The following is a 14386-nucleotide window of genomic DNA, read 5'->3' on the forward strand; positions in this document are numbered from 1 at the left end:
ACTGTCGCCTTCCTGTCAGCTTCGACTAGTCTGGCCCTTCCCCACTGACCTCTCTCATTAACAACACATTTCTGCCAGCAAAACTGCTGCTCACTGAATGTTTTATCACCATTTTTATGGTTGATGTGAACATTAACTGAAGCTCCTGACCCTTATCTGCACGATTTTATGCATTGCATTGCCGCCGCACAATTGGCTGATTAGATAATCACATGAATACGTTCCTAATAAAGTGCTCAGTGAGTGTATATCACCACTGAATATGTTTAAAGAGGAACTCACAGTCTGCGGTTAACCTATGGAAAAGCATCATAAATATGTCAGTGCATATGAGGTCAAGCAGTGGTGATACAGCACCATTAGGTTAGATATATTGTGCTATATATTATCATTATAAACACACACTAATCGTCAGCAGCTCACCTTGATGACCTGCTGAGCGGTGAGAACATTTTGTCCAGAATGAAGCCACATATGGTACAGCGCCACATGATATATTATGCTTTTATGTTTTAATGTCTGGAATACATACATGGAGCTATGAGATCTTCATTCCGATTTTTTTCCTCCGCAGTGAGCTTAATGGGTTGGGTTTGTTGGCTTTAACGGGTAGTTAGCTCTTGTTGGCGGACGTTGAAAATCTGTCTTAGCCTCATAATCCTTCCCCCTGACCTGCGTGAAGTCAGAAATGCTCTAATACAGACACAAACAGTGCAAAAAGGGGGACGTTCAAACAGCCTGATGGGAAAACTAATCCTCCAAATAATGTGAGGGGTGCAAGGAGCTTTTTACACACGCGCCTCTAATCAGTGGGGCGGGCCTTCAACAGCTGTGTGGAATATGGGGATAAACATCTGGACACAAGCTGGAGACGCCCTACCTAAAGGAAAACACACACACACTGTAGAGGAGGTATTAACCAGTCTTTTCAGAGTATGTGTCTCTTGATGATGTAGCATGTAGGGGGCAGCATCTGGCCTAGTGGCTAAGGGACCTGGAAGGTTGGTGGTTCAAGCCCCAGTGTAACCATATACTGTTGATATGCCCTTGAGCAAGGCCCTTAATACCGCATTGCACCAGTGGGGGTTGTCTCCTGCTTAGTCTAATCAGCCGTCATCCCCTCCCCACCCCCTCCCAGGTTGGAACATGACCAACCCCCTGATCCCCCTCAGATGGAAATTAATACAACATATAGACCTACCCTAAATTATAAGACGACAATGTCTATACCTTCCAATCGGTATTGATACATTACTGCCACGTCACAGCTAATCCAAACAGTTAATTATTTACAGCCATTTTCCCTGTCCTTCATTTGCCATCGTCCCTCTGTACTGTAAGTAGAATAGATTTCTTCGTGTAATCAATTTATTGTCTCTCGTTAAAATTCAAGGGTTATGTTTTGCACAAATCAATATGCGCAGCAATTTCCACATGAAATGGCCTTTTCATATCTAAGGATAGCTCGATCGCTGGATTACAATCTATCCCACAGATAACATCTCCATCCTTCTGCGAACATCCTGGTATCCATATCAATATTAATGACCCCACAAAAAACCCATAATTCACCCCCAGGAAAACAGCATTCATCTTCAGCATAAATTTTATTTTCAAAATGCCTCTGATTTTGTTTGTAAGAGTGTGGTGTGGCTTTGACACTGTACTGTCAACCTTGGACTTCTTGAATGAGTCTAAGACAGAGCTGCTGACTGAACCTCAATGCTTTTAACCACAATGGCTAGATGAAGCAGATAATAAGTGCTCAAATGCTCATATCTCCTAATTCTCTATGAATTCCCCCTGGGTAAGACCTTTTGCATTATCCAAGCAAATACATTTGTAAGATGAGAATGTAGACAATGTTAAGTTACCTGAATATAAAGAAAGTGGAAGGTATTGCAAGTGCTGATGAGGCAGAATTAGGCACTAAGATAAGGCGCTTGGATTACTTGACTCAGAAGATCTATGGGGCACTCATGTATGCAGTCAGAAATTGTTCAGCCCAAGGCTACATACCAGACACCATTCCAACCCCTAAGATTTCATCTGAGATCTGATTTTCTTGATCGCAAGTCTTTAATGCCCTGGTCCAATTATGTTATTTAGCTCTTCTATTTTTTATTTATTTATCTGATTTTAATTTGCTTCATCGCATCACTTATGCAGGTCCAGGGCAACTGATGAATAAAGGCTGCACTGCAAAAAGCAAAAAATAAGTCCATCTTAACAGGCATTTTAGTCTTTTATTTAGACTTTTAAATATTTAGATGAATCTTATTTCTAAGACCTCTAAATTGCCATGTAAATACTGGCAATTAGGTGAGACAGCTTTATTCTTTTCAAGATTTGCCAATGGTGTAAGATAATTTCACTTTCAAGAAAAAAGTACAAGAGTATTTTCTACTTCAGAGAAAAAGGTTTTTTTTGGGTTGGTCCTAACAGTTTCACAGACAAAGATAAAGCTTAGTCCTGGACTAAGTTTAGTTTCGTATGGACAATCTCCATTGAAAGTAGAATTTACTCAAGATTTAGGCTTAATTGTGTTTGTGAAACTGGCCCTTTGTGTTTCAAGACTAAGACACTTGTTAAGACAGACTGTTTTTGCAGTGTGCCAGTGTGAGTACAGCATCTGCAGTGACCACAATGCCTCACTGCACCCTTCCCTCGGACCGCACTTACCATGACGATCCCCCCGGACTGTTCCGCCGTGCACATGCTCATGATGGGCGCCATGCCGATGGTGGTGCCCTGGAAGTACACTCCGCTGTGGAGGGGGGGACAGGGAAACTATGGTTCAGACAGGCCATGCCCCAGCCCCTTCTCAAAACCACACTCCCTAGATCAAAATTACACGGTATGTGGGCTCAATCCAATTGGTTATTCTTCTCCTCTTTTTCCATTTCCTTGCTCCCAGTCCGGGAATCAATCGAGGTCCTCCATCATTAAGGAAATTCCAACCCCTTAAATGTTCCTTCTAGCAGCTAGAAATAGAAGTTAGGAACCTCCCAGGCTTTCAGCAAGGAAATATGAGCGCATCTTTTGCGGATCTATTTTTCGGAAAGCGTGACCGACCTGTGGATCAACCTCTCCATCTGCCACACATCTGCCACATCTGTAACTGACGTGGTTTCGAACTGAAGTTTGAAGGAGCAAGGGCATTCCATTTATCTCATTCACATTTTCTTGATTTCCCTGTCCTCACACCTTTTTCTAGCCTGTATTTCTAGCCTTTCCCGATGGGTGGAGTCAGGAGCAGAAAAATAAGCGATTGGAATGAGCCCTGCAAAGTGGGCAGAGTCTGCCGCTTACCTGATGAGCTGGGCGTTATCATGGGGCCTCTGCGGCAGGAGGTGGAGCTTCCTCCAGTCCAGGAACTCGTGCAGAGTGGTGAAGGGGTCCTGGGTGACTGCGCACTTGTCTGTATCGCTCCACACCTCCAGGCCCACCAGGGCCACCCGGATGTTCAGGGCTCGGTAGAACTAAGGGGACACCACCAGGTTGTATCAACATTCAAATTAGACACACTCCATGGGTGACTAACCACCAGATCTCCCTGAACTTGTCCATCATATAAACGTCCACCCATCAATCCCAATTTAAGACAGCTGAGGTCAGTTCTGTGTGTAAAGCAGATAGAGGTTTACCAGGAGTACAGAGTACACCGCCCTGGAGATATTAAGTGTCCATGTTATATAGCAGTGGCATAATATAGCATGGTGTTAGAATGTTGTTTCTTCATTAACAACCATTAATGTCAATACCTTTGCAACAATAGTAAATGGTAAATGGTTGGCATTTATATAGCGCCTTTATCAAAAGCGCTGTACAATTGATGCTTCTCATTCATACACACACTCACACACCAACGGTGATTGGCTGCCATGCAAGGCGCCAACCAGCTCGTCAGGAGCATTTGGGGGTTAGATGTCTTGCTCAGGGACACTTCGACACAGCCCAGGCAGGGGATCGAACCGGCAACCCTCCAACTGCCAGACTGCTCTTACTGCCTGAGCCATGTCGCCCCCAATAGTTATTTATTTTTCTGTTTTCTTTATTGTCTGTAAAGACCCTGTTCACCCACGGATTTTACCTTGTCCACATAGTTGGCGATCTCAGCCAGCCTCTGTTTCACCTTCTCCACATCCTTTCCTTGTTTCTGAAACTGATCATTGGACCCAGATGAGAAACATAGAAGGCAGGGATTCCCCACATCACTTTGAAGTTGTGTTTTACAAAAGGCACGAACTCAAGAATTGCCTTCCAAGGTTGTATGTTATATATCCTAACAAGTTATCCAAAAATATGGCTATGATTTTATACCTCTTTAAAACCTCATAGATCATATAGATTCCATAATTTGCTCTACATGCTGTCAACTGAGTTGGTTTGGGGGCTTAAGCCAGTTGAGAGATTTATAGAAAAAAGACGAAGGCTGATTAAAGGCAAATTGGCAAGAAGATAAGTGACCGGTGCCTTTAAAGACTGGGGGATGGAATCGGTTAAGATCTGGCTGGAGCACAGACAAAAAAATACATCATTTGCCATAAATCCAGGGGAGACATCTTCTTTATCTATTATATTAGTTCAGCAAGTGTAGTACCCCATGCTGGTTCCTGTTTCTATCCGGGTGGCAGACGAAATGTACCACTGTCATGAGACACCGCTGCAAAAGATTGAAGAGATCACCGTGACAGGTGTTTCGTTTCGATGATTTATAGGAGACGTCTACTCTCCAGAAATTCTGAGACATTCTGGTTGCTGTATCCACCTACACTGGCAGGACCTCGGTCTTCCCATCACTTCAACACCAAACCTGCTACTGACAGGCATGGACTGCAAGCTTGCCTCCCATACCTGTGTGACCGCTGATATCTGTGAAATCTCCCTCCACACTCTACTAAACACTGTTCTGAGGCTTTGAGCAGTCTCTCAGTCTCCGTCTCCCTTTCTCTCCCTGGGAGACATTACAGTGTGTGTAATTTGGCCTCACAACAGATGGCCTTGAGGGTTGCACCAGAGCTAATAGAGAGCAGCATCTGACAGCATCCTTCAGGACTTTCCTGCCGTTTGACAGGAAGTGACACGCTACACAGCACGTGGATCCTCTTTACCTCTCTGTTGTCAGCCACAATGATCAGCTCCACATATTTGGTGGTCCTCTGGGTGTGTCTCTTGTGCTGTAGAGGGGGGGAGACAGAGATGAGACATTAATTTTCACCATTAAGAAGACCAAACTGAATCTGTTATCTCTAGTCCAGTGGGCCTTTGTTACCTCAAGCAAAGTATTTCGCAGTATGTTTGGGTTTTACCATTTTTTTATAACCCTGAATTAATAGAATATATCTATTCTTCAAAGGATTGGCCTGTTTGGAATGCAGAATATATTATGTTGGCCTTTACTTGATAAATGACAAAGAATCAACCATGGCATTGCGATAAAGTCTGCATCTCTCATAATAAAGTTCACTTAAACCAAGATCAATTATGTTGCACATTTCTTTTTTCCCCATCAAAACAACTTTCTACCTTTCATTCTTCCTTCACAAGCACAGTTAGGTGGGTTGAGGTGATGGAGAAACACAGAACATATGAAAAAGTGATAAAAAGAACAGGCCATTTAGCCCAAATTGGCCCATCATTTCTTTTGTAAAAACCAGATGATGAATAAAGAAACAAATAAAACAATCAATAAAAGCTATCAATCAATAAAGCAATAAAACCAAAATAAAGCACTTGGGTTTTAGGATGTTTATGGTTTGCGGTTTAGCTTAACAAGGGCATTTCATTGTAAAAGCGCAGCACAAGTGTTGATTGAGTCTCGGCCCAAGTTGAGTCTTGGGCAGCCTCCAGTGTCAGACAGTTTATTGGGCAGAATTCCTTGAGAACTTTCGTTCATAGCTGGTTCATGGCTCGAGAACTCAACTGGTTCATAGTCTCAGTATAACATGTCCAAGACAGATTAATCTCTCCATTTTCCCAAGCACTTAAATCTAACAGCATATTTAACAACATGGGGGCAGCCTGTAGCATTGTGGCTAAGGTACATGACTGGAACTTGGAAGGTTGGTGTTTCAAGCCCCGGTGTAGCCGCCATGAAATCCATGCAGCTGTTGCGCCCTTGAGCAAGGCCTTTAACCCTACATTACTCCAAGAGTTGATTAGACTATGCACGTCCCCTGCATAGTCTAATCAACAGTAAGTGGCGCTGGATAAAAACGTCACCTAAATAATTGTGATGTAACATAAGAGTCATGCTACTATGAGTAAATCCCCAAACCCAAGTGTTTACCAAGGCTTCTAAAGTCCTACTTCTCACAAGAGCCACATACTAAAAGTGTGCTTGGTACACCCAATCCAATTTCACATTCATTACTAAAAGCCTCTTGACATTTTTCTGAGCTCATCTGTGTTATTCTGAGCTCTGGCTTGATACAGACATTGATTGACATTTGGAAGATTAATGAGATTTTTTGCTGTCAGACAGTATGAGTGGGCGTTCACTTCAACAACCTGCTGATTCTATAGATGAGTCTGTGTTTAGCAAACTGCCGTCCCACGCATACTGTGAACCACCACTTCATCTGGAACTGGCCGTTTTGATGTAAAAGGCTTCGATCACCCCTGCCAGTATTCTTCTGCTCTATGCCTGGTTCAGTCTATCACAGTCACCATCAGGGCTGTCAGTTAGCCCCACCACAAGGTTACAGCTCAGGGGCTACTCCCACATCTGCTTTTCCAAAGCACATCCATTGGAACCTCTCTCTGCACACACTGCTACTGGAGACCATGTGAGCAAGAGGGTGGCGTAACTGGTTGTACCGTCTCTGCAAATGACAGCTTTCATTCTGCTCCAGTACACAACGCCCCGTCCGTAGCTCGCGGTTCCAGCTGTCTATCACAGCGTACTGTAGCCTCCTGTCATCAGAGGAAATGACATACTCCCATTCCAAGATACAGATTGTATTATGGTTAATGAAGCCTAGAGCAACCTATTTTTGCGACCCTCACATTTGTGACAGAAGAAAAGAAATCTTAATTGAATGAAGCCCAATGTCATCAGATAGTAGGCCAGCAAGATGGGGAAAATCAGCATTGGGAACTATTTGAGGAAACGGCATATTTTAAAGAGAATAATAAATCACTGGGATTACTTCCGCAGGAACGGGCTGACAGCAAAGCGTTCTGGTCATGATACATCACTGAGAACTGAATAATCCTGGGCCTCTTAACAATACTCCAATTCACTTATCCCTATAGAGAAAGGATATGGGAGAAAGCCTCAGCTCAACCCCAATACAATTATCAGGCGTATACCACACAGAAGGAACTATGACTTTTATTGTTTAATACACAGAGGCCTTTCTGCTACAGGATGATCATAATCTAATAATGTCAAAGACAGCAACAGATATGTTCATCCTGCTCTCTGCAAGGTCTAGGTGAATGCAAGCAGCCATTTTGTCATAATCTCATTGACATAGCTGCAATCCTTTCTCCAGGCTTCTATGGCTACCGGCTTAACCCTTGTGCTGCCAAACCAGTTGGAAGTGTACTTTGAAAAAATAACCAACCATTCAAGTATTACATTATACATTCAGGAACAACTTTCTCCACAAAAAAACAAATAGGCACTTTCTAAATGCGTTTTAATGGCAGAGATTATCTGGAATTGCTCGATCTAAAGTGCAATTCTGACAGCCTGACAATGTGAACTTATACTGAAATGTGTTCGGTGTTTATAGTCTCCAGCGGTCAAATGGAGCTGTGCCTACTGGTGACTTCCGAGCACTTTGATCCACGCTACGATCTTACCCTGGTGCCGAACTGCCTGAAGGGGCCGCCCACGTAGTCCGTGACCACATGTGATATGTTATAACCGTGACCGCAGGTGCCGGGGGACAAGCTGAGGTTTTCTCCTCTATAAATCAAGTGAGTGCCGTTGTCTGGGGAAAAGGCCGGCTCCAGAACAAAGGCCTTATCTTCAAGTGCGATGAATCCCCTGCAATGGAAGGATTTCTTACATTAGTGCTGCTAAATGAGCTGCTTGCACCCTGCACTGTGGCATTCCATAACCCACTATTGCTAATGTCAAGCTTTGACCAAATGAAAACATTTTCCCACGTGTGAACAATCCCAAGTATACACTCACCAAGTACTTTATTAGGTAGACCTGTACACCAGTTTGTTAATGAAAATATTTAATCAGCCAATCATGTGGCAGCAACTAAATGCATAAAAGCATGCAGACATGGTCAAGAGGTTCAGCTGTTTTTCAGACCAAATATCAAAATGCGGAAGAAATCTCTGATCTGAGTGATTTTGACCATGGAATCATCGTCGGTGCCAGACAGGGTGGTTGAGTATCTCAGAAACAGTGGGATTTTCACTCGAGAGAGAGAATGGTGCGAAAAGCAAAAAAACATCAGTGAGCAGCAGTTTGGCAAATAATCACCCATTACAACAGTGGTATGCAGCAGAGCATCTCTGAACACACAATGTGTCAAACCTCTAAGTGGATAAGCTACAGCAGCAGAATACGTCTAAAAAAAATAAGCCTAATAAATACCTAATAAAGTGTTCAATGAGTGTATAAACAAATGTTTTCCAATGAATAGAGGTATCTTGTAACAGCCTATCTAGTTCAATGGTTCATTATCAGGCAAAATGGTACTTTTTCTGGGAGCTTTCACACTTCATACCTATGATTGAGGGTCCCATAAAGAACTAAAAAGGGTTCCTCTATGGATACAAGCCAAAGCAGACTTATGAAGAAAGTGTATCCATCAGAGAATAGTGGGACTGGATATTGAATTTGAAATCAGGCAGTGAGGCACAACTTCTAATTTAAAATGAGGCAGAGTTCATTTTAAGTTAATGAGAACAATCAAGATATTAGATGCTATAATGTATAACAATATAGGACTAATGGATATTACTATGCACCTCCTTTCATCTTAAGGAGAGGGGTGATTCATGATTAAACTATAAACTTTGAGGTGATGGTTAACAGAACATTACGAACATAACAACAATCTGAATTACTGTTACTGTGATCAAAGCCCCTTGTCTCTGTCCTGTCTACGTCTCCCGTTATGAAGTGCTCCTGCAGTTCCAGAATGAAGTTTTGTTGGTTTTGTATTGCATCGGGTATATTAAAAAAGCTCACAGTGCAGCCCTGTGAGTGAGCTTTAAAGCAACGCCTCCACCCATGGAACCAAGCTGGACCGCAGGTTTTAGTGATCTCACATTAAACCTAATAGACTTCAAAAGTCACATCGTAGCCAACTAAAACTAAGAACAATTTGTCTTGGCTGGCGAGAAGCTTTTTTTTGTCATATAAGGTATCTGTATCTGTCTGTCTTAGTGCTTTCAGAGAAGGCTTACAGAACGATTACAAATGACCACCCTTTTAAAAAAGATTTTAACGATTACCAGTCATATTCCTTTGAGAGTGATGACATTCATTGGCCCATTTGCTAAGAAATTCCTGATACTGTCCAGCAACACTATCTGAAAAGTTATTGCAGCAATCCAACTGCCAACTGCTTCTCATCATTGCTCCTTATGTGTTTCCATGTTATAGCGAATGTTTCTCTTCATAAGAATGTTCTTGCAGTAATTATCCTCGCAAAGCCCATACATCTGTGTCCAGATGCTGAGATTTTAAGAGGAGTTTTAAACTTTGACAAATTATCGTCAAAGAAGAGAATTCATGAGCGAGTAAGGTCAGAACAATCATAATTCACATGGATCACTGTTGCTTTAGGGGGATGTGAACACTTATCTCGCTGATTGATTGAACTGTAAGGAATTGGCGAAGAAGAATGGTTTCATAACAGTGTCAGAAGGCTATGAAATCCTATGAACAGAGACTTCCATGCCGCGATGCACTAAAAAGCTACTGTCAAACTCACCTGAGACCCGAACACAAGCTGAGGCTGACGTCTGAGTGGACATGTCCTTCAACCACTCCGTGGTAGTAGCAATTTACCTAGTAAAGCACAAAGTCCATTGGCATTACATTGTGCTCACACTATGTCCAATAGAAAAATAAATGCACTTTTAAAGGTTTTAAAAACATAAATTATTATTAGTATTTCACAAATAATTTGAATGTGGATAGTACTCTATACCAAACCTATACCATAAACATGTATTTTTATGTATTCATCTCTTATGGACAACACAATTAATCTATTTCTAATGGGCAGTACAATTATCAGATATTTTGCACTGCAGGCTAGTTTCATCAATCCCAAGATGGGCTTTTATGATAAACAATTCTCTTGATTTGGCAGATTGATTACATTTACATGAATACAGATAACAGTTCAGAGATAATGCATAGATGGTGCTCATCTGGATGTGAGTTTACATGGTTTCAGCCAAAAATAGATTTGCTACTATTCAGCCATTTGCCATTTGCAGCCCCTCAGGAAAATACACAGTGATCCAATTCATGATTGAGGCACATCGGCAGACAAATGGCATCGGCCCGTTTAAAAATGTGTGCATATTAGTACGAACGTGTTTCTGGAGAATCTTCTGAGGTTCAAACCCAGGCCAAGGTCTACCCCCTCCCTGGAACACTTTTCTTTGCAAATGTGCATAGTTAGCATATATGAACACAAATTAAACCATCAAAGAGCACCCAGCATGCTTGCTATGTACACACAAAACAAATGAACACAAATGCACGCACACATACCTGCACATACACACGCTGGCGCATGTATTGTATATGGTATATGTACACATATACTACTGAAGGTACTTGGGTACAATATAATAAAGCCTACAATAAAATATTGGATATTGCTCAAAATGAAATGGCTATGAATTTATAGCACAGTACATTAAAGTCCTCTGGAAGAGTGAATGTTAATCAGAATTACAATAAGTCCATTAAAGTAAGTAATTAATTAAGGAAGTAAGAACACTTTATTTATAAAGCACAATTAAAACAACAACAGTTGAACCAAAGTGCTCTACAAAATATATGCATATGAAACACATATAAACACAAACAAAAAAAAAGAAAATCTAAAAGAACCTTATGAACCTTATAATAAAAAAGCATTTGGCAATGCAAGGGCAAAGAGTTGTGTTTCAAGTCCTGATTTAAAAAGAGAGATGGAAGGGGCAGACCTGATGTTGAGTGGAAGGCTGTTCCACAGCCCCAGAGCAAAGACCGCAAAAACACAGTCACCCCTGAGCTTAAACCAAAAGCAACTGGGTGGAAGACCTTAGTGACCTAGGGGTAGAGTAAGGGCAAAGTAGGTCAGTAATATAAGATTTAAAAAGTTAAACCTTAAGGGACTCTAAAGTAGACTGGAAGATGTAAATATGCTAAGATGGCTGATGTGGTCCCTCTACTTCATACCAGTAAGTAATCTATTAGCAGCAGCCTTCTGTACTAATTGTAAATGAGACAAGATTGACTGACTGACACTAGCATAGAGAGAACTACAAGAATCTAGCTGAAAAATGAAGAAAGCACAGAAGATTTTCTCTAGGTCACAAAAGAAGAGAGGTCATTGAGTTTCAAAAGGGAGGAAGAGTATCATCGACTCAGCTATCGAAAAGAGATATTGCATATACATAGAAAAGAGGATCGGCCCAAAGATTGACCTCTGAGGGACCCTGCAGGTGAGGCAGGTGGAGGAGTGACTGTTGATGTTGACTGATAAGGTCCAATGCCTAAGGTAGGACATAAAGCATTTTAGGGCTGTACCCTGAAAGCTGATCACACTTTCAAGACGTTCAAATGAGTATGTTATGGTAGGCAGTGTTGAAAGTGGCTCTGAGATCAAATAGGATTAAAATAGCACATCAACAGCAAGTAGAAGGTCACCTGTCACCTTCAGGAGGGCAGACTTTGTGCTATGAAGCGCTCTGAAAGCAGACAGGAACATTTTGAGAATATCATTATTACTGAAGAAAGACAACAATTGTTAAGAACTACTTTTTCCATGATTTTGGAAAAGAAAGTCAAAAAGTGTTCTGGAGTCAAGGTTAGGCTTTTTGAGAAGAGACTGAACCATTGTGTATTTGAAGCAGGCAGGAACAGTACCAGCAGTGTTAACAGGTGTTAATGAAAATACTGGCATCACATCAAATGAGTCTTTAAAGAGATAAGAAGGAATAATGTTTTTTTCATTCATCAGCTGGCTACTATTTATTGCCAAAGGCAATGCATTGATTTTGGCAGTGGAGGCCTTTGATGAGGAAAATCTGATGAGGAAAAACATACATACGGTACGTTATGTACAGCAAAAGTACAGCCTCTGTTCTAGTTGGCATAGAGATATGGTGGAGGGCTAATACAAAGAGTGTAATATAGGGCTGCTGGCACACTGGACACAAATCAGCCTCACGGCAATTTTTATTTGTTGGTTCACACATGGAGTGGTGTGTACTGTGGAGGACTGTACTGTGAAAAAACATTTAGGCTGTGGTGGGGGGGCATGCACTCTCTTTCTGCCTACCTGCCCACCCCAGTTCCAGCAGCGTGAGCAAAGTGTGGACAAAGGCCGCCTGTCGGGGGAGGAAGCGTCTGGTTTGGAGTGAAAACACGGATCCCGTGTTATGGCTGGCACGCCTCTTTTCAAGCGCCGAGGGTTCAGTTGCCACACCGTCGAGCACGCCACGCGGTGAGACTCCGAGGAAAAACTATCCAAAAGTCAATATTGAACTTCAGGAGGAAATACTTGCCCTGGTATTTTCGGAGTGGGCTCACTGTTCAGCTGGCATGTTTGCGGTTTTAACTGTTAAGACCAACCACATGGTGGGTTACCATTATCATGAAATTGCTCACTTGTCTCACAGGAATTTAATTTACCCCTATCAAGTGTTCCACTGAATTACACCCTGACTACTGGTAGTGTACAGCTGCTCTGGTGAACCCCATGGTCACTGTTGACTTGTCGTTTGTCCCGTTGAAGCGTTCCCACCGGCCTAATACGATGGCAAAAATTCAAGGACTTTTCAAGTGCTTTTGAGATTTCTTTTCACAGAATTTATGCATTCTTTCAACTCCAACCAAAACCTCAACCATATATTGTGGATTCTGATCTATGATCAGTTCCAAAGAGCATTATTTCTGTAAAATGTGGATGTCAAGAATTTCAAGGTGGGCACCACAAATCTCATATGCTTTAAGTATCAGTCTCAGAACCATGTCATTTGACAAACAGTCATGTATTTTCAATATGGGAACCTTGGTCATTGGCCAAAGCGTTCTATTGGCCCAACGTCTTAGGACCTTCTCATTTGTGCATGACTCACTCTGTCATCATACTACACTGGTTTTCTTAATGAAGACCAATAACAAAAGACTCAGGGAGATGTGGCAGGAACCAGCCACATCTTCCACCAACAAAAACCATTACTGATTTATGCTAATGCCCAAGATCAAAAAAGGCTGACATAGTCCCCATACATTAAATATGAAAGCATTAAAGTAATATTAAAGTGCTAAGTTTAGCATTTACGTTAATACAGGCCACATCATGTTTCTTTAATGTCATAATGACAGTCTAGTCTTAATAAAGCAGCTGTAAATAGCCTTTTTCATGGGCAGGCAGCGAGCCAGAGACCGACATGGCTATTTCTGCCAAGGGTGTTCCACTGCTTTTTTCCACATTGAGAAAGTGGGACAAAGGGGAAACAAGCTGACAGCACCACCAAGGCAAGGCTTATTAAGGAGTACTGGCCTGAGGATAAATGTAGGAGTTCTGGTTCAGCATTACACGGGGCAGAGCAAGGATAAGGGGGCCAGAGTTTCCCACCTGTTATCCCAGCTGCTTTCACTATTATTGTACCTTCTCAACTTCCTTGTCAATTCTCACCTTCTGATTATTCTTCGACCACCGTGGCCTTCATAGATGAAAGGCAATGGGGATGTCTAATGGCGTATTGCAGGTTGAGCAATAGCCTTTGGTGCACTGTCGCACCCCACAGTCTAGAATATAACTCTGACCGTGCCAATGCCAGCTCCGTCCTGCAGTCCTGAGTGATGGCACATTGTTGGCCGTCTTGTAGCTTCATCTCTGGATGGTGAGGGCCAATCAGCAGAGTTCAGCCTCGCCAGTCACAAATGAACAACTCATTGGTCAAGCAGGCAGCTGCAGTCTGCTGTTGCCAGCTGCTGTACAGCTCAGCATATCGGATGCAGAGTGAAAAGATGTGATAGCTATACAAACTTCAGAGTGTGCACATACTTGTCACTGCTCTCCTGAATTGGCAGAGGTCGTTGTAGCAGAGGGACACGCTTTCAGCTGCAATCAGGCATTCCAAATTTGGAGAACAGGAAAAATGGGTTATAAAAAGCTGAAGGGGAATTTCCCAAAGGATTGCGAAGCTTTCGCACCCATTAAACCAT

At 42.2% G+C, this 14386-nt stretch overlaps 1 protein-coding gene across 1 annotated transcript in view; it reads right to left on the reverse strand.

Moving 5' to 3' along the window:
- Positions 1-14386, reverse strand: part of LOC133122485 (disintegrin and metalloproteinase domain-containing protein 12) — a 97731-nt gene that overhangs the window by 30836 nt on the left and 52509 nt on the right. Inside the window, exons 5-10 of the mRNA XM_061232472.1 lie at positions 9918-9994; positions 7816-8002; positions 5115-5180; positions 4094-4165; positions 3313-3482; positions 2683-2767 (exon numbers count right to left, since the gene is read on the reverse strand). Coding sequence (XP_061088456.1) covers positions 2683-2767; positions 3313-3482; positions 4094-4165; positions 5115-5180; positions 7816-8002; positions 9918-9994 — 657 coding nt within the window. The remainder of the gene's footprint in view (positions 1-2682; positions 2768-3312; positions 3483-4093; positions 4166-5114; positions 5181-7815; positions 8003-9917; positions 9995-14386) is intronic.

This window comes from Conger conger, chromosome 2 (assembly GCF_963514075.1).
Source record: "Conger conger chromosome 2, fConCon1.1, whole genome shotgun sequence".
NCBI classification, from domain to species: domain Eukaryota; kingdom Metazoa; phylum Chordata; class Actinopteri; order Anguilliformes; family Congridae; genus Conger; species Conger conger.